At 44.2% G+C, this 19,975-nt stretch overlaps 1 protein-coding gene across 1 annotated transcript in view; it reads right to left on the bottom strand.

Moving 5' to 3' along the window:
* SORL1 (sortilin related receptor 1) overlaps positions 1 to 19,975 on the bottom strand; it is a 5,131,225-nt gene that overhangs the window by 4,254,801 nt on the left and 856,449 nt on the right. Inside the window, exon 8 of the mRNA XM_044081038.1 lies at positions 4,903 to 5,072. Coding sequence (XP_043936973.1) covers positions 4,903 to 5,072 — 170 coding nt within the window. The remainder of the gene's footprint in view (positions 1 to 4,902; positions 5,073 to 19,975) is intronic.

The raw sequence follows: 19,975 nt of genomic DNA, 5'->3' as shown, positions 1-19,975 counted from the left end.
TCCTCCCTGCTTGTTGATGTACCAAACAACTGATGTCCGTCTGAATTGTAATGGGCTCTGTGGGAAGGGAGGTTTGAAGGGCTAGGAGCACTACTCCCACCTCCAGAACGTTTATATGCAAATGGGTCTCTAATGGGGACCACGTGCCTTGGGGGCTGTCTGACTCAGGTAATGTCCCTCCCCAACCTGAGCTGAGAAGCATCTGTGGTCATCGTGGCCTTTGGGGGAGGAAGGACAAAGGTATGATCTTGCTCAAGAACATGCAATTGAAGCCAACAGAGAAGAAATTCCTTGCACATTCGAGATAGTCTGACTGGATGATTTAGAGGATAACAAAGAAGAGACCACTGGATGACTAGTGTCCACTGAATTATTCTCATACGGAGATGAGCTGTGGGAACAAGAGTTATGGTGGCAGCTATGGGGCCCAATGCACTTAAAACAAGACATGCTGGAGGCGAAGGGATGTCTAGAATTTGTTTGACATGGAGTCTGAGAGTGAAGACCTTGTCTGGAGGGAGAAGAGCTAAGCAATGTGTTGTGTCCAGATGGGTGAAATCTATCACCTGGATCGGTTGGAGATATGATTTCTTTAGACTGATGGAGATGCCCAAGGTTGAGGTTAGTTGAAAGAGGTAGTCTCTGGGCCTGGAGGAGTCAATGCCTGCTGGAAGCAGTGAGGATCATCCAGACAGGGAGACACACAGAATCACTGCAGTCTCAGGTAGGCTGCCACTACTACCATGCATTTGGTGAAAACTCTGGGGGCTGTGGCGAGACCAAAGGGTGAACTCTGAACTGGTAATGATTGGCTACCAGTCAAACAGAGAAACCTTCTGAAGGACCTGTTCATTGTGATGTGATAATATGCATCCTGAAGGTCTAACAAAGCACATCCAGTCGACCTTCTGCAGGAAGGGCAGAATGGACTGAATTGTGACCATTCTGAACTTTGAATAGGCAACTGATTTGTTCAGGATTGCAAGATCCAAAAACGGTAAGGTCTCCCACTTTCTTGGGCACTAAAAAGAATCTGGAATAGATGCTTAATTTGAGCTAGTCTTGGGGGACGGTATGGATGGCTCTTTTTGTGAGCAGCTTTGAAATTTCTAATGCTCCAGCTTCCCTCTGGGTGGAATATAAGGGAGGCTCTTGGAGTGGGATTCTGGAAAAAGGGTAAGACATAACCTCTGGATATGATGCTTAACAGCAAATGGTTGCTTGTGATGGCTTCCCAGGCTGTTGGGTGTAGAGATAAATGACCCCTGACTGCCTCCAGAGATGAGCAACCCTTCAGGATTGCTGATTGGGCCTGTCCAAGAAGATATCTCGAGACCCCTGGTTCACTGGACAGCCCTCTGCCACAAAGGCAGTGGCTGCCATTAGGACCATATACCGCTCTACCTCTGGAGGAAAAGTCTTCCTGTGATTCCTGAAAAAGAACTTTAGATTTTCAGAAACACAACTTTTTACCACCACGCTGGTTCCTGGAGAAGGACCGTTGATGGGTGGCAAAATGGATTCTGACTGCAAACAAGGTCCTTCCATCCTTCTCACTCTGGGAGAGTGTCTCTAACCATAGGAACAAACAAGGATGACCCTTCAAATGGGGCATTGGTGAATGATGCCTTGAAGGGTTCAGTGAAATCACAAAGCCGCATCCAGGCGTGGCACGTTATAGCAATGCCTGAACCGAATGCCCATGAAGTACCTTCTGCTGCATGCGAGATAAGCCTTGTGGACATTTTAGCTACAGAAAGAACGGTGGTCATTCTGAAAGAAAAGGTCTTCTGTTCCTCTGCAGACATGGACCCAGGGGTAGTACTAGAGAGCTCCTTGACCAGGTCTCTCTGTAGTCTGGTCACATGTGCCAAGCAGTTCAGTGCTCGCAGTGCGAAGGTTGCTGAATCATACACCCGCTCACCGAACCTGTCCACTACCCTGGACTCCCTGTTAGGGGGATGGACAGAGGTGCTTTCTTGGGCCAGCTCCTTCTTGGTGGCTGCTACAACCACTATGACATTGACTGGGACACCTTAGTCCAATGTGGCATATCAGATGGTGCACTATGTCATTTGTCTGGGCATTTTGGTATGTGTTTTACTGTAACCAGCTCTTTCCATGCACTGCAAGAGATCAGATCAATAAGGGGGTCCACGGGGGGGGGGGGGGGGGGACACAAGATGCAGCTGGGTCTGATCCAAAGGCTTCCAGGAACACCGATTCCTCATGGTTAGGATTTTGGGCAGACCACCCAACCTTCTGGTGCAGAATTTCCAAGATTTCTCCAAAGGAGACATCTTCAGGTGGGGATCTTGGGGATCCTTCCCCTTCATCCCAATCAGTGTCCTCAATGAGGGATTCGGGGGGGGGGGGATTCAACTGCCTCCTTTTGCACATATGTTTGAGATAGACTTTCTTGGTGAGGTGCTCCGGGGAGGTATCAGAAGACTCTGAGTGTTCCAAATGGGAAGCTCATGACTTGGGTAACTCTACTAAGGAGGGACCAAGTTCTGAGGAAGGGATAGTCAAGCCTCTCCTAGGCACAGAGAGTACCCTCTCCACCACTTCGAATGCAGAGGGTGAACAGGGATCCAAGAGCACATCTGCCAGAGCCGAAGCTGTGGGAGGAGAAACCTTGTCAGCCCCCGTCACTCTTGGATCAGAGAGGGTAGTCAGATCCAAGCTATAAAGCGCCAAAGCTCCAAGAGTGAGAAATAGCTCCAAAAACATTGTTGCTGACAACAAACCCTCAGACGTAATGCCAACGCTATGGCTCTGAGAGTTGGCCTGCTCTGAGACGGTTGAAGCCACGTCACTCAGGGTAACTGGAGTCGAGGTAACAGAACCTGTAGGCTCCGATGTCTTGACTCTTGGGATCCTAGTACCCGAGAACTCCAAAGCTGGGGGGTCGGATCAGAGAAGGAGAGATGGGCGCAAATGAATGCTGATGGCTCACAGATGCAGTGGATGATGGAGCAGACAAACCCTAAGCTGAAGGTGTGCCTTGAGAAACTTCATCAGCATTCTGTCAACCTCGGCTTAAGATAGGCTTCGAGAGGACCTGAGGAAGGATGCCACAGACAGTGGGGCTTGGAGACTGCAATAAAGGCAGTTTGGGTCTTGAGGTAACCGGCTCCAGGGAGAACCTTGGAGACCAGAGCTGAGATGGGTCCTCATAGACAATCTGACCAAAGTCCTTTGGATCTGATGGCTTGGCAGTTTTTCAAGGTGGTTCACCAGACACAGAAGGAGCTCTGTCCAGGGACCATTTCTTCTCCTTATGCTTCTTAGAGGGGGTTTGAGCCCCTGAAATAGATGGAGAGACAGAAGAAGAAGCCGCAGATGGTAAAAGGCCATTCAAAATAAGCTTATTCCTCCAATAACGGCATGCTGGTTAAAGCCAGCACATATATCACAGGAGGAATCCAAATGAGTGGGCCCCTAAGCACACTACACACTCCATGCGCGGGCATCCAACAGAGGGTTTTTTGCGCCCACACATAGACCACTTTTTGAAGCCAGCTGGCTGCTTTTCTACCACAATGTAAACTAATAGTACAAAACAAAAAGCAATGAATAAAAATGATTTACATACAGATTATGTGTTTTCAAGTGTGTGTGTGCATATATATATATATATATATATATATATATATATATATATATATATATATATATATATATGTGTGTACATATACATACACACACACACATTATATATATATATATATATATATATATATATATATATATATATAAAGGAAGAGAACTAAGGTTAGGAAGCAGAGGGCTACCAAAAAATGAAAACAAACATTTTTTTAAGGAGAGAAGACGGTAGGGGATAGGAAAGGGAAATTTTAGAAAGAAATTCTATGATAGGGAGTAAAATGGAAGAAAAATTTACCAAAAAAAAAAAAAAACACACTCACAAATAACCCTTGGAACTCAGAGGATCGCAATCACGATGCTGATGATAATCTGGCAAATGAGATATGAGGGGAGAGCAGGCCATTATGGGTACAGGATGAGTTCAGATTTTCGGATCCTAGAGTTGCAGCATTCGTCAGAGTCAGATCCGATGTCAGATTCGGACCTCCAGTTGATGATCAAATGAAAAACAACTTCAGATATAAGGTTTGGAAATTATATGATACATCACATACCTAAATAAACAGATTAAACTGGATTATGCTTACCAACAGGTAATACTGTAAGAATAAAAGCTAAATCTGTCAGAGCCCTCAGACTGCTACTGAATACTACCCACAGAAATTCAGGCTTCCTTATATTACGCCTCCAAAGTTAAGGTCACTGTCACTCTGTTATTAAAACACAAAAGTATTTACTTAGATATCAAATAAGTATTCTGTCACTGACTACAAAACTGAATGTTAGTACACATATGAAACCAAAGTATTCTTGTGTGTGAAAGCATTGAACTAGGTGATGTCCCTACCAATAGGTGCCAGTACGTAAAAAGCCTAAGAGTTGAAGGACTATAATGGGCCAATTGAGAAAAAATATACATTCAAATTTTGCAATTTCCCATAGAATTCTCTCAAACAAATGGTTTGCTGTCTTTCGTACCTCCCAATTTTACTCATCTTAAGCTGCTACTGACCCTCAGCTACATCTTCTTTGACTACCTTTGTAAAACATATGCATTTTCATGGCTTTTTCCTTTTATGTCAGTGATGGCATTCCTTTCACTAGTATACATCCTCTAATATTTTTACTTAGCAACTCTGCTTTGCTTTACTGTTTCTTGCTTGACACTAATTTCTTTCAGTTGTTACTTAACTTCTTGTAAGTCAAACAAATATTCCACATTTTACAATGTCAATACATATAGTGGTATAGCAACCAATTTAATACAATAAAGTCACACATGTACCTTACCTGACCAATGTGTCACTCCCCACTCTATTAGGGTTGAAGTATAACACGTTTTCAAGTGAGAGAGAAAATTGCAATCCTTCTGCTTCAGAGATGTACAAGTTCGTCACATTGGATGCATGGCTAACACACACAAACACCTGATCTTCTGATGCATCAGCAATGTAAAACTCCTTAAGATAAAAAAAATGTGTTTAAAAGTAGGACATATACAGTAAACAATACCTACAAATTACACAAGAATATATTTGAGGAACTCACTTATGCTGGGCCATGCCTTGAAATTTATTAAACTAGCATCAAGAATTACTAAGACACTATGCAATTTAAGACCATAAATAAATGCATTTTATTAGTGCCCATATTAACCTGGCATCCTGCAATGTGTTCTAGTTTTTCTGCTCGAGACATATTTGAAGAAACTTTAGACCATGAGGAAAGTACAGTTGTGTAGTTTACCATAACAACACATGTTTGAATAGATTACTGCTGCAGTAGCCATTACAACATGGGACAAATCTTGCCAAGGAAGTCTAACCAGTCAAGAAACCTTCACATTCCTGTGTGTGACATACATCTACTCTTAGAACAATAGGATGTGTTGCTGCAAGAAAGCTGTACACGGATGCTCCAAATCTCAAAACTTTCTTGCCCAAAAATAGGAAAGCCAAGGCCTAAAGCTCTCAGTAAGGTTAGGTCACAAAAGCAAAAGTGAGGATATCTCATCTCAGCCAGGAAAAGAAATAAAAGAGGGATGAAGGGAGGGTGCTAACACTTCCAACAGTGGCCTAGTCAAACATCTGCAGTTACTGTTAAGCAAACTACACAATTACACTATGTTCTTCATTAGATCACTGTTGCAGCCATTACAATATGGGATGACTGCCAAAGCAGAGAACCAAAGGATGGACAGTGAAGGACTGGAGTCCAGGACTTTGTGAAAGACCGCTCATTCAAGACTTGCATTGGCTCTGGAAATAAACTCCAATTTGTGACATTTGATCAAAGTGTGAAGACAGGACCAAGCAACTGCTTTCAAAACAGACCTAGAATCTATTCCTTTATAGCAGACCTCAAAAGTAGTCCCAACTCTAAAAGAATAAGCCTTGACATTCTGAGCGGGATTTTTTTGCTGTAAGAAGAGCAGACATGAACATCAGAAAGCCTTCTAGAAACACTGTAAAGATAATGGCATTCTTGTACCTCACTCCAGCTGTCATTAGCCTCAGCAGTAAGGTAAGAATATTATGTGTCGTCCCTTGTGACCATCACAAAGAAACCTATGCAACACAAGAACACAGGCATCCCAGATAATCAGCCGATAGTGGTGTTTGAGTTTATCTCCTTCCCCACAGCAGACCGATTCTCATTTAATTAAATGCAAGAATTCTGTACCTTATCAAAAGTTGTAAAAAAGACCTACCATTTACCACAACTGTATATGTGTGTGCATACCCCTCAACCTGGAAACATCAAAAATCTGGACAAGGCACATGAAAAATAGGTACAAATCTGTACGCTAATTAACATCTAATTTACATACATAATTACGTAACCCCCACCCAATCCAATGGAATTGTGGGGTACCGACTTTCAAATGCAAACTGAAGAACAGACAACCACAATATGGCACCAGAGTCCCCCTGCAGCCATTCCAATGTCCCATTACCTGGCTATTTTGCCCCATTTACCATAAACACTGTGTGCATACTGCTTTACTTCTACAATGATTATTTGGAATTTATTTTTACATTTTGCAGCACAACAATGTATAAACACTAACAGACATCTGCTAAACAAAGGAATACTGTCTTACAATGAAAACAGACTTGGCATTAAAACTTCTCTGCCCTTGAAACTCACATTCATTGAAACAGCATTGAAACCCACACCACATCCAAAGAAAATGCATCTGGCCAGTGGTGGATAAAGATTACCTTTGGGCTGTTTTCAAATCATTGGCCCCTTGCACACAAAACAAGACACAAATATTTTCTTTTCTTTGATACGCCTTCCTGACTTTATTAAGTTATATTCCTTGTACAATCCACCACACTTGTTAGAGCGCATTTTAAATTTATTGTCTGAACATTTTTCCAGTAGGCTGTACTGCATGCAATTAAATAAAATGCACGAACCAATAATGACAAAACTGCCCAATTCAGAAAATTTCCATCATGAAAGTCTACTTCACACCTACACTAGAAATAGAATGACAGTAGTGTTAGCCATAGGCATCTTGCACAGCTTGTCGCACTTATTTTCAATTTCAGGGGTGGGGTGGGGGGGGCAAAAACCAGGGACACATTTTAAACATTGCTTGTATAATTTTGGAAAGTTGCTAGAATAAAATGTTGTGTTACCACCATGCATTTCACTGGCAAGTCTTGAACCCAGGACCCTGTGCACTACAGTTAGAGCAACATACCACTATGTCATATCGGCAGTTTCCTGAAAGATAGGAAGACTGAAACTTAAATGGCTATCATTTAGTGAATTTAGTTCTCACTTCTCACCATAGCTCTCAACCTCTTAGCACAAAAGACCTGGGCAAAGACAATAAGGGGGGAATACAAATTCAGTTCTCACTTCTCACCATAGCTCTCTCAACTCTTAGCACAAAAAAAACTGGACAAAGCCAATAATGGAGGAATACAGCCCCAAAATAGGGACAAATTGCAAATACTGATATTATAAACTTAGAAAATTGCTAGAATAAAAGCTTTGGTGTTACCATTTCTTTTTTGAAGAATATGATGTCTAAAATTCGAACGCCTGCCATTATTTAATTAATTCAATCCTGCAGTGATTTGCCACAAAAATCCTGAAAACCACAGATTTTATGAGGAACAGATCAAATTCACAAGTGGTGGCAGCTAGGGACTTTAGGCTCTTTTTATCTTGTACCCAAGGTACAGGGTTTGAGCCTGAATACACAGTCGGACACAGACACAGTTCATCCCCCAAACAGTGAAAGGTTAAGTTTCCTTCTATTAGTATTTAAAATAAGATAAGAAGGTAATAGTATTAGTAGCCAAACTAAAGCCTATAACTTCATTTTTGCAGTCAAACAGAAAATGAGGTTTTGGGAAAGACAGTTAACTATCACAAATTGACATATGTGTTATTGCTTTGACATGCAAGTCCTCATTTCTACACAGGAATTGTCATGAATAGCTGAAATAAATGAAGTACAGGGGGGTCAAAAAACTTGCAAAAGGTATCAAGGCAGGCCAGTGATTGACAAGCCTGTTATACAACAAGCTGGTGTAACATCTATATTATAACTATACTATATTATAATGCAGTCTTCTCTTCTCTGTCATTAATTACACCCGTTATTAACTATACATGTACAGAGTCACATACCGACTGAAAATGGTGGCATATGCTACACACTGTTGCCAGTTAAAATATGTTTATCTGTATACAAAGCCTAGATTTAATCTGTACAGCACTAATAATATTGAGTAACATTTACAGATAACACTGCCTTAAAAACATGCAAAATAAAAGTAAGAAAGCTGGCTGATCCCTACTTGCATTGCAAAAAAAAAAGCACATAAAACCTCTGGTATATCAGAAATGAAATGGATGCAAAACAAGCCACTTCTGTTATCAGATACTCATTATTTGGAGGGTTAAGTGCATGCTTTTCCACCACATGTAACTTTAGGTTGCAGATGCGTAAGTGATGTACAACTATAATATTCTACTTTGAGTGAAAAAAATTAAAAAGAGCAGCTCATATAGTATAATAAAGTTCTGATTTTTAGATACATAGACCATTGCTTCTTTTAAATGCTCTTCCTTTTCATTTGATAATAGGAATGCCTTTGTCTGAAAACAAGTCCATTCGGCCATGTGGATAAATGAAGGACTCAGTTAAAGCAACTGCAGCATGCTAATCTAGTCAATGCTTGTGTATTATGTAAACCAATCTCAGCAGGCAAGATTGTTATACTTATGTAAATATACTTAAATTGTGGAATGAATACACAGAGTGGACAAGGTTTTCAAATATATGTTTCCAAACCAAAACAGATCACTTTAACCACGGACTGCAACTAACAAAGTTCCAGTGTGGTGCATAATTTCAGGACAGGGGCAACATTTCTTTAAAACATAAGCTCTCTAGTATTTCTTTAATAAGGAAAAATAAGTTATGTCTTACCATAACGTTCCATCTGTATTGTTGAACCGCATTCAGTCATTACGTATGGGTATCAGTTCTGAGCTCGGAACCGAGCCGGCCATTTTCCAAGCTCGCGTCAGCTTCAAACTCTTGAGCTAATCTCTTACCCACAAAACTCCACTCCCTGTTACCTCAGATTGAGTTTGAAAGTTAAAGAAGGTAGAGGCTACCTCTGGTCAAATAACCTAAGAGAACTGGATGGTGAGATCCACTAGAAACCACAGGAGGGGGAAGGAGGGAGGGTCGTAATGACTGAACGAGGATCAACAATACAGACGGAACGTTACGGTAAGACATAACTTCTTTATCTGATATTGTTAATCCTCATTCATTCCTTACATGTGGGACAGAGTCACCAGCTACCTCTATTCATGGGAGCCTCTCATGGAAGGACATTCCTGAGCACCACAGAACCAAAAGATGCTCTTCCCCTGGAGGCCAAATCCAATTTGTAATGACTGATGAAGGTATGAGGCGTAGCCCACGTTGCAGCTGCACATATGTCATGTAAAGAAGCTCTTGCATGGAAGGCAGCAGAAGTTGCCACCAACCTTGTTGAATGAGCTTTCATAGTAGTAGGCAATGAGATATTATGTTGTGTGTGCATAAAGGTCATACAGTCCTTCAAAGTTTGGGACCAAGTGCCTTGGACCGTCTGTCCTGACAGAGCTCCCCCCACCCCATCAGGGAGGCATTCGTGGTCACTGTGGCCTTGGGTTGCTGGGTGAAGAAGGGGCGAGACCATTGTGAGAGATTGTGTGTCATCCTCCAATTTAAATCCTGTTTGCACTTGTGGGTTACTCGAATCATGGCTGAAAGAGGATGCTGAAAAGGATACCATTGGGTGAGCAGCCATTGTAGAAGCCTCATGTGAAACCTGGCCAGGGGAACAATGCTGATGGAGGCTGCCATGGAACCCAACAGCTGTAGAACCGAGTGAGTCATGGATTTTTCCTTTGAAAGGACTGGAAATAGTTGTTGCTTTATCCTTAAAATTCTCTGCCCTGGAATAGCAGCTCTGCAGTTTTTTGTGTCCAAGATAACCCCTATGAATTCTGTTGACTGAGATGGGGTGAGATTGGATTTCTGCCAGTTTATGATTATGCCTAGTCTTTGAGCAGCGAGGAGAGAGAATGCCAGGGCTTTCGCCAGTAGATGTCTGGTGGGGGCGGAAATGAGCCAGTCGTCTAGGTATGGAAACACCTGGAGTCCTTGAAGTTGCAAGTGAGCTGTGACAACTGCCATGCACTTTGTGAACACTCTGGGGGCTGTAGAGAGTCCTAGGGCAGTACTATGAACTGGTAGTAACTGGCTCCCACACGGAAACACAGAAATCTTCTTGATAGCCTGTCCACCTTTATGTGGTAGTACGCCTCTTGAAGATCTATAGAGCACATCAAATCGTCTTTTTCCAAAAACGGGAGGATAGACTGTATTGTGACCATCCGGAATTTTTGTACTCTCACAAACCTGTTCAATACACTGAGATCCAAAACTGGTCTCCAGTCCCCGGTTTTCTTTGGCACCAAACATAGTATTGAGTAGAAAGATCGAACGGGATATCATAACCTCTGGTTATGATCCTTTGTACCCAAGAATCGGTGGTGATGGTTAGCCAGGCAGAAGGGTACAAGGAGAAACGTCCCCCAACCACTTACAGAGGAAAGGAGTTGGGCCGCTCTTCAGGAGCGCTGGTAGGATTGACCAGGGAAAGAATCCCTGGAAACCTGGTTACGCGGTACACCTCTGCCCCGAAAGGAGCGTCTTCCCTGTTTGTTTCCCCCTCTGCCTCTAGGGGAGAACTCAGTCTGTGTGTCACGGAAAGGACCCTGAGATTTCTTGAACCATATCTTCCCACTCTTTTGGTTTCGGGAGAAAGCACGTTGAGGGGAAGAATAACGGACACCTATGGCAGAAAGGGTCTTACCGTCCTGTTCACATCTGGCCAGTGTGCTTTTAACTTTGGGCCCAAACAATGAGGAGGGCTCCATGGAGGGATTAAGAAAAGAAGACTTAAAAGGTTCCGTGAAGTTGCACAAGCACATCCAGGTGTGTCGTCTCAAGACCGCAGCTGAACCCGCTGCTCTAGCTGCTCCTTCTGATGCATGAGATATCAGTTGCATAGAGGAGTTAGATGCAGACTCAATGGTGGCCAGCTGAGAGGCCACTTTGTCATTGACCTCATCAGACATGGCACTAGCCAAGGTTTCAGAGAGCTCAGAAACCAGATCCCTTTGAAGCCTGGTAAAATGTGCCATATAATTCAGGGACCTGATAGCAAAGGTTGCTGAGGCAAAGGTGCACTTCCCTATCCTATCCAGGACCCGGGACTCTCTGTTGGGCGGATGGACAGTCTGGCTTTCTTCTTCTGCCAGATCCTTTTTAGTTGTGGCCACCACCACCAAAGCATCTACAGGAAGACCTTTGGACCAATCGGGGTCTGAAGTAGGAGGGGACAAGATCTTATCTGGCCTCCAGGGAATAGCTTCAACAGTATCAGGGGCATTCCAAGCACACTGCACGATGAACTTGACAAGTTCATTGGCAGGTGGAGTAACCCAGGAGGAAGGGGGCCGAGCGCGAAAGGCCTGCAGGAAACACAGATTCCTCAGGGGTCAGATTAGAGGGCTGCCAGTCACCTCTCTGTTTCAGGATTTCAAGGATATCGCCAAAGGATACCTCAGAGGGTGACCAAGGGGATCCTTCCCCCTCATCAAAATCTGTGTCTTTGGTGAGGGACTCCTCTGTGGAGTCTATGTGCTTCCTCTTACACAAACTTTTCCGGTGGACCTCCTCAACGGGAGAAGCTGGGGAAGACAATGGAAAAGGGGATTCCTGAGGGAATATGTCCTGATGCCCTTGCACCCGGTGTCCGCTAGGTGCGACTTGTGAAACCCGTGTACCAGAGGAGGGTGGAGGTATAGACAGTCCGGTATTGCCAGCTGCAGTGAAAGCCTCCTCCATCAGTTGGAAGGCTGGTCCACCCAGAGAGGAGTGTATGTCAAGGACAGGGGGGCACTCCTCCTCTAAGTGGCTCAGCCTGCCGACTCGGAGTCCCTGGATGGCTGTGGAGCAGTAAGCTATGCGTATTACAGCTGACCTCATGGGTAGTAGCAAAACTTTCCTGCCACAAAGGCAACTGCAGTTCTTTAGTGAGATCCATAAAGGGAACCGCAGAAGGGGAAGACTGTACTAGAACCATGGATTTCAAAGGCAATGAAGGAGGAGAATAAAAAGGTGTCCTTGGAGACGGGTGATCACCTCCCAAGGAAAGACAGTTCCTGGGGGGTGGAATATCTCTGGCCAAGAATGCCTGGTCCACAAGACGCAACACATCATGTTCAGAAAGACTTCTAGTGGACCTCACAGAGACTGAAGGGGAAACAGGCCTGTCCACAAAAGAGGCAGACTCGGTGCCCATCTCATCTGATTGCACCGAGGGCAACGGTGCCGAGAAAGACTGAGCTACTGTAGTCTGCACCGAAGAAGTCATCGGTGCCGATGTCATTGTCTGCACCGACACAGGGATCGGTGCCGAAGTGGTTGTCGGTGCCGACGAAACTGGAACCGACAAAATTGGAGTCAGTAATAAAGGCCTTGGTTCAGAGGAAGATCTCGGAGCAGACGTGGTCAAGGTCTGCGCCGACTGAACGGTCGGTGCCGATACAGTAGTAAAGGTCTGAGCTGAGGAGCCCCTCGGTGCTGATATGTAGAAGGCTGCAGGAGAGGATGGAGCCGAAATCACTAATGGAGCCGAAGGCCTCGGTGCCGAAGGTCTGGGCACCGAAAGCACTGGGGCTGACAGAGAGCTCCAGAGCTGAAATTTTGGCCTTTTTAGATATTGGTCGGTGAGAGTCCCCAGCCGGGGACAAAGGCAAAGATTTAGCCTTAGTAGAAACATCCAATTTCTTATGGGCTTTGGGAGGGGTTGAGACCTCTGACCCAGAAATTGCCTCTGAAAAGGGAGATTTTAGAAGTCCCTTCAGTATCAGCTTATTTTTCCTTTCTAACAAAGTTCTATTAGAAAAGTTTTCACATATAGTACAAGGTGGTTCAACAGATAAATGGGAAGCTCCCAAACAATCAACACATAAAGAGTGTGCATCAGAAATAGGCAGTTTGTGTCCGCAATCAGAACACCGCTGATGCCCTTTTTATCTGCCATATTAACAAACAGAAAAAGTACCAACAATGGTACAAGAGAGTACCCGAAGGTATGAAAAAGAATGAAAAGGGATTACCAACGATGGTAAGGAGAAATTACCTCACGGTAAAAAGGGAAAGTAAAGGACAGAAAAGATCTGAGGAAATTATTAATGGTAGATGCGACAGGGTAAGAGACAATAAAATATCAACTTTTCTGACAGAAAAGTAATTTGGAAAGCAATTAAACAACAACTGACTGTACTTAGCTCAAGAAAAGTAGCTTGACACGACCGGAAGGCAACGTGGCAAATGAAAACTGAGGTAACAGGGAGAGGGGGATTGTGGGCAAGAGTTTAGCTCGAGAGTTTGAAGCTGACACGAGCTTGGAAAATGGCCGGCTCGGTTCCGAGCTCTGAACAGATACCCATACGTAAGGAATGAACGAGGATTAGCAATATCAGATACATACTTTTAAATGCCAAGGAAGAAACCTTCTTGTATAAAACCCTTGCAAGGGAAAACTGTTACTTGCACCATTTGTAGAGAGAATTTCAAATTAATTTTATAATACTCAGTGTCTTAAAAAATGGCAGTTAGACAGAAAACACTCATGTATTGTATCAGCTAAATATCAACAGAATTATTAATGAATAGAAGAGAACACTGCATTGCAAATTATATTATTACTATAGTTTATGGTGTTAACTGCAGCTAAAAACTAACAAAATATTTTCTAATTGCTTGAACCCTTATGAAAACCAGTCCAGTGCATTTCAGGTTTAGTTGAACTAACTCGAAAGATGTCAATGCCAACAGCTACATCCAATGTACACTTTATCACAGCAACATTACCAACAGCTAATTTGAAATTAACTTGTTAGTGAATTCAAGGAAACACCTGCCAGAGTGGTACAGAACCACAAGAAACCCACTGTTCTGTGCGTCCCTGTTACAGCACATTTTTAGCTGTAACAAGAGCGCTTCTACTACTCCAGCTGCTGAGGAGAGCCCCTCCTTCAATCATATTCACATCCATCCACTCATGGCAGTATTGCTGCACACCCCACTGTTCCCAGGGGCTTGTTAACCCACTCTCCTCTTATTTTTACCTACAGCTTATTCGCAGCAATGTTTTACTGGGGTATTTGCCTGCTACAAAGGAAATGTGGGCAGGAAAGTACAGTTTTGTACCTACCATAAATGTAGATGTTCGAGTGCTAATACAGCTGCAGTCATAACAGATGGGTTCTCCTGCCGTCAGGCGGGTCCTCGGTCGGCCGAATTCCAAAGTCTAGGTCCGGCGTCGGTTGTCGTCGCTTCTACCCTGACGTTAGTGCGACAGGGGTATAAAGGAACCAGCCGACGCCATTTTCTTCAGTTTTTCTTGCCCCAGATGTCAGGTGCCCCCAGAAGGAAGGCAATACATAAATTTGTGTAATAAAGCAGTGCAATATAATCAAAATACAGTATTTGCAAGCAAATACACCATAAATGAATACCCCAATCAGGTTGTATGAGGATGTGTCAGCCTATAGGCCTGTCCCAAGAGGGGAAGGAGGGAGGGAAACCTGGATTGCAGCTGTATTAGCACTCGAACATCTACATTTATGGTAGGTACAAAACTGTACTATGTTCATCGTGCATACAGCTGCAGTCATAACAGATGGGTAGAATCCCAAAGCTAAGAAAGGGGTGGTAGGCACTAGGTGGAACTAGGAGGAGCCAGGATGCCCTGCAAGACTGCAGTGGCAAAGCCTGCTCTAGTTTTGGAGTATAATGGTAGGTGGTAGTGCTTGGAGAAGGTATGTACAGAACTCCAAGTGGCTGCTTCCAAAATATCTTTGGTAGGAACTCCTCTGAGGAAAGCTGCAGAAGTAGCTTTGGCTCTTGTGGAGTGAGATCTGATGCCTGTAGGTACAGTTTTGCCATGAAAAGAATAGCAAAAGCGTATGCAGTGGGCTATCCATTTTGAGATTGTCTGTTTCGAAATTGGCTTTCCTTGAGCTCCTACAGCATAGGACACAAAGAGCTGTTCTGATTTTCTGAAAGGCTTTGTTCTGTCCAGATAATAACGTAGTTGTCTGTGGATGTCCAAGGAGTGTAGTAATCACTCCCCTTTGTTTTGAGGATTAGGATAAAAGGTAGGAAAGTGTATGGCCTGATTCAAAGCTACCCTGGATACCACTTTAGGCATAAAGGACAGGTTGGTTCGTAAGGAAACTCTGTCCTGATGGAAGATGATAAAAGGCTGCACAGCCATGAGAGCTTGTAGTTCTGAAACTCTACGAGCTGAGGTAATAGCCAGAAGGAAAGCTGTTTTCCAGGACAAATATTGCAAATCGGATGAGGCAGCTGGCTCAAAGGGAGGCAAGGTCAGTTTTTCCAGAATGAAATTGAGATCCGAAGCAGGTCTTGGTTCTTTTCTTGGGGGTCTTAGATTCTTAGCCCCTCTGAGGAACTGTCTTAAGAGAGGGTGAGAGAATAAGGGTGGATCAGTGTTGTATTCTGCAGAAATGGCTGAGGCATGGATTTTGATGGAGGAGAATGAAAGTCCACTGCTTAGCAGCTCAGCTAAATACTGTAGTATTTGAGGTAAATTCAGTTTTTCAGGATACTGGCCCTTTTTCTCATTCCAGACACAAAACCGTTTCCATTTTGCGGAGTAAGCTTTTCTAGTTGATGGCCTTCTGGCCTCCAAAATGACATCCTGCACCTCCTTGGAGAGTAGGGTCTGTTGTGATGTTAAGGAATCTTCCATGAGGCTCGATTGAGTGTTTTTAGCTGGCTGTGAAGAGTTTTGAAGCTGTGCTGAGTCATAAGAAGAGGCATTAGAGGCAGGGTCCATGGTGGGGAATGCATCAGGCTCCTCAGGAGTGGGTACCAGTGTTGTCTTGGCCAGTCTGGAGCAATGAGAATCATCTTTGGTCTGTCTGCTCTGGTTTTCAATAGAACTTTGGGCAGCAGAGGAAGAGGTGGGAATGCATAAACTGTCATTGATGTCCAACTGAAAGAGAAAGCGTCCACTCTCCAGGCCTTTGGATGGAAAATCCTTGAGCAGGATTTTGTCAATTGGTGATTTTTGTGGGAGGCAAAGAGATCTATGTCTGGCCTTCCCCATGCTTGGATTATTTCTGTAAAAATTTTTGGATGCAACTTCCATTTGTGTGGATCTGTCATATTTCTGCTTAGGGTGTCTGCCAGCGTGTTTTCCTTGCCTGGCAAGTACTGTGCTTGTAGTTCGATTTGTAAGTCCATGGCCATGTTCCAAAGTGACATGGCCAGTCTGCATAGGGGGTATGAATGTGTTTCTCCCTGTTTGTTTATGTACCACATAACTGTGGTGTTGTCCGTTCTAATCAGTAGTTGACCTGGTTGCAGAAGGTCCTTGAAAGCTATAATAGCATTTATTACTACTAGCATTTCCTTTTGATTGATGTGAAGGTGCTTTTCTTTTTGGGACCATTTGCCCTGAATGCACCGATCTGTCAAGTGCGCCCCCCAGGCGTAGTCCGAGGCGTCTGTTGTGATGACTTGATTGCTTGAGGCTTGCCGAATGGAAGACCTGTGTTTGTTTGGCATGCTTGAGCCCACCACAGAAATTCCTTTTGCAGACATGGAATTAGTGGTATTATTGTTTCCAAACTGGCTGTGTTGAGACCACATGTTTTTCAGGTACCATTGAAGTTTCCTCATATGCAGCTTTGCACATGGGATTAGTAAGATGCAAGATGCCATGAATCCCAGAGCCTGCAGGATTTTCCTTGCAGTCAGCCTGGTGCAATTTGCTAATGCTCTGAAGTATTGAGTTAGTTGCCCCTGCTTCTCTGGCGTGAGGTAGGCCATCTGGGTGTTTGTGTCCAAGTTGGCACCCAGGAATATTATCTTCCGAGAGGGTATTAGCCTTGATTTCTTTTTGTTGACTGTGTATCCCAGAGAGCTCAACAACATTATTACATAAGCCAGATGTTTCAGAAGAATGTGCTTCCTGTCCGCTTGGATCAGGCAGTCGTCCAAATAAGGGTATATTTGTATCCCTTGAAGTCTGCAGTAGGCAATTACTGATGCCAGGCATTTCGTGAATACTCTGGGCAGTAGATAAGCCAAAGGGCAATGCAGAGAATTGATAATGGGTTGAACCTGCAAGAAATCTGAGGTATCTTCTGCAATTTTGTCTGATTGGGACATGCAGGTATGCCTCCTTGAGGTCCAGTGTTACCAGCCAAGACTCCTTGCCCAGCATGGGAAGAAGTTGCTGTAGAGAGAGCATCTTGAATTTTGGTACGAGTAGAAATGTGTTTAGGATGGACAGGTCCAAAATAGGTCTCCAATCTTTTCCCTTCCTTGGTACCAGAAATAGCCTGGAGTAAAAACCTTGACCTTGTTCGTGCGTAGGTACCTCTTGAATAGCTTTCATGTCTATGAGATCTATAATTTGCCTTTGTGCCTCTGCCCTTTGATTGTGTGGCAGGTTTGGCATGCCTCTCATTTTTGGAAGGGTGTGAAAATGGAATCTGTAGCCTCTGTTTATAATGTCCAGGATCCATTTGTCTTTTGTGACAATATGCCAATTCTTTGAAAATAATGCCAGCTTTCCTCCTAAGGGGGCTGCCATTTGAGTCTTGTTTGGCATGCAAAGGGGAAAGTCATTGGGCTTGCTTTCTGAATGATTGCGAGTTATCCTCACCACCTCTGAGTAGGAGCTTGCCATTGTCTGCCTCTAAAGGATCCTTGGGATTGTCCTCTGCCCCTCGGGCGCCTGTATCTGCCTCTTTGGGGTCTGTCCGCGGCTGGAAAGGACCAATTTTTGGAAGGCCAATTTCTACTGAAACGTGGGGGTTGTACCTGTAGAAAATCTTTCACAGTTTGCATTGATTTAGCCTTTTTCCTCCATTTTCCTTAATACCTCCTCAGCATTAGCGCCAAATAATACATCCTTTTGAAGAGGGGCATCTAGTAATTTAGCTTTGACATGATCAGGCAAGGTTTGTTCCTTGAGCCAGGCATGTCTACGTATGACCGATCCTGTAACAGCAGCTCTACATGAGGCCTCTAGAGCATCAAAACCACATTATAAGGTATGCTTACCCACTTGTTCTGCACTATGCATCAAATCCTGCAACTCCTTCAAGTCTGGTTGTTCAGGTTGTGACATTCTACATTTCAATTGTGATAACAAAAACTGTTCGTATTTTAGCATATGGAACTGACAGTTTAAGGCCCTCATGGTTAAGGTAGCCAAGGTATTTACCTTTTTTCCCCACCTTTCTAAGGATCTGGAATCTCTCTAGGAAGGTAATGGATTTTTAGCAGTGGAGGCCTTAATTCCCTTGGGGCCCTGTGAGATGGTTTCTAGGTTAGCAGCATGACTTTTGTATAGAAATTGGTGCGAGTCAGGAACCCTGTAGTACCTGTCAGGCTTAACTGGGGCTGGAGGCAGAGAATCCGGGTTAAGGCAGACCTCCGAGTAAACATCATCTAGGATGTCCAAGACAGGAGGTATAGCCAGAGGCCTGTGCTGAGGTAGTAAGAGAAATTCCCTAAGCCTTTTCTTGGAATCAGAATAATCTTGGCCTTCCCAGTGGAAGTGTTCCATTAAAATATGCAGAGTTTCCCCAAATGAGTAATCCTCTGGGGGGGATACAGAAGGAATGGACTCCCCCACATCAGAGTCTTCAAAAGGGGAGTAAGAATGTTCCTGATCATCAGAGTGCTCTGAAATAATGGAGCCCTGATCAGAGAAGGGTGATTCTTCCTCCACTCTGGGCCTTTTGTCCGGTGGGGGTTGGGAACCCCTGATAAGAGTAATTAAATCCTCAGCCATTTTAAGCATCTGCTTTTTAGGCATGGGGCCTGGAGATGGGCCCTGTGTAGCTTGTCTCTTAAGAGTGCATGGCTGCTTTAGACTTAGTGAAAGCCTTGATGGAGAAAGAAGAAGAAGGTCTGAAGACACCTTGAGTGGAGGTAGACCTGTCCACATTTTGAGGTTCAACGCCAAGAGTGGCTTCGGTATCTGTAGTCGGGGTGTGGGCCGAGGAGCCTGCGACCTCGGGCACAGGAGACACCGCCAATTAAGTGTCGTCGGTAGTCAGGGGCTGCGTAGGTGCCTCGCTGAGAACCGGACCACGTGTAGTCGGCTTTGGCGTGGTGTCGGTAGAGGCCGTGGATCTCGTGTGTCGGTCCTTATCTTTGCGTTTTTAGACAAAACTGGAGTCGGAGTATCCGACAACATAATATAGTTAAATGTTTTTCCAAAATAATGCTGGGCGAACTCCACCCAACGCATAATGGTGCATTTGTTGAATGTAGCACAAAAGCAACAGACCGAGACGTCGTGGTCTGGGCCTAAACAAGGTATACAGAGGGAATTAAAATCCTTATGCGGTATTTGCTTCCCACATGAAATACAATTATTAACTTTGTCTGACATTGGTCTGAGGCAAGAAAAGTTTCCCCAACGGGGTACTTAGCTTTCAAGACGACTTCGGTTTCAAAATTTTCGTAATTTCAGGAGCTGGCCGACCGGCACTTGCGAACTGCTTCTGCTTTGGGCACTGCGCGGCAAGAAAGACTGAAGAAAATGGCGTCGGCTGGTTCCTTTATACCCCTGTCGCACTGACGTCAGGGAAGAAGCGACGACAACCGACGCCAGACCTAGACTTTGGAATTCGGCCGAACGAGGACCCGCCTGACGGCAGGAGAACCCATCTTTCATGACTGCAGCTGTATGCACGATGA

The sequence above is a fragment of the Protopterus annectens genome, chromosome 8.part0 (genome assembly GCF_019279795.1).
Source record: "Protopterus annectens isolate FY-2018-M chromosome 8.part0, PAN1.0, whole genome shotgun sequence".
In the NCBI taxonomy this organism is placed as follows: Eukaryota; Metazoa; Chordata; order Ceratodontiformes; family Protopteridae; genus Protopterus; species Protopterus annectens.
The sequence above is the reverse complement of the archived record's forward strand: the minus strand, read 5'-3'. Positions and strand labels throughout refer to the sequence as shown.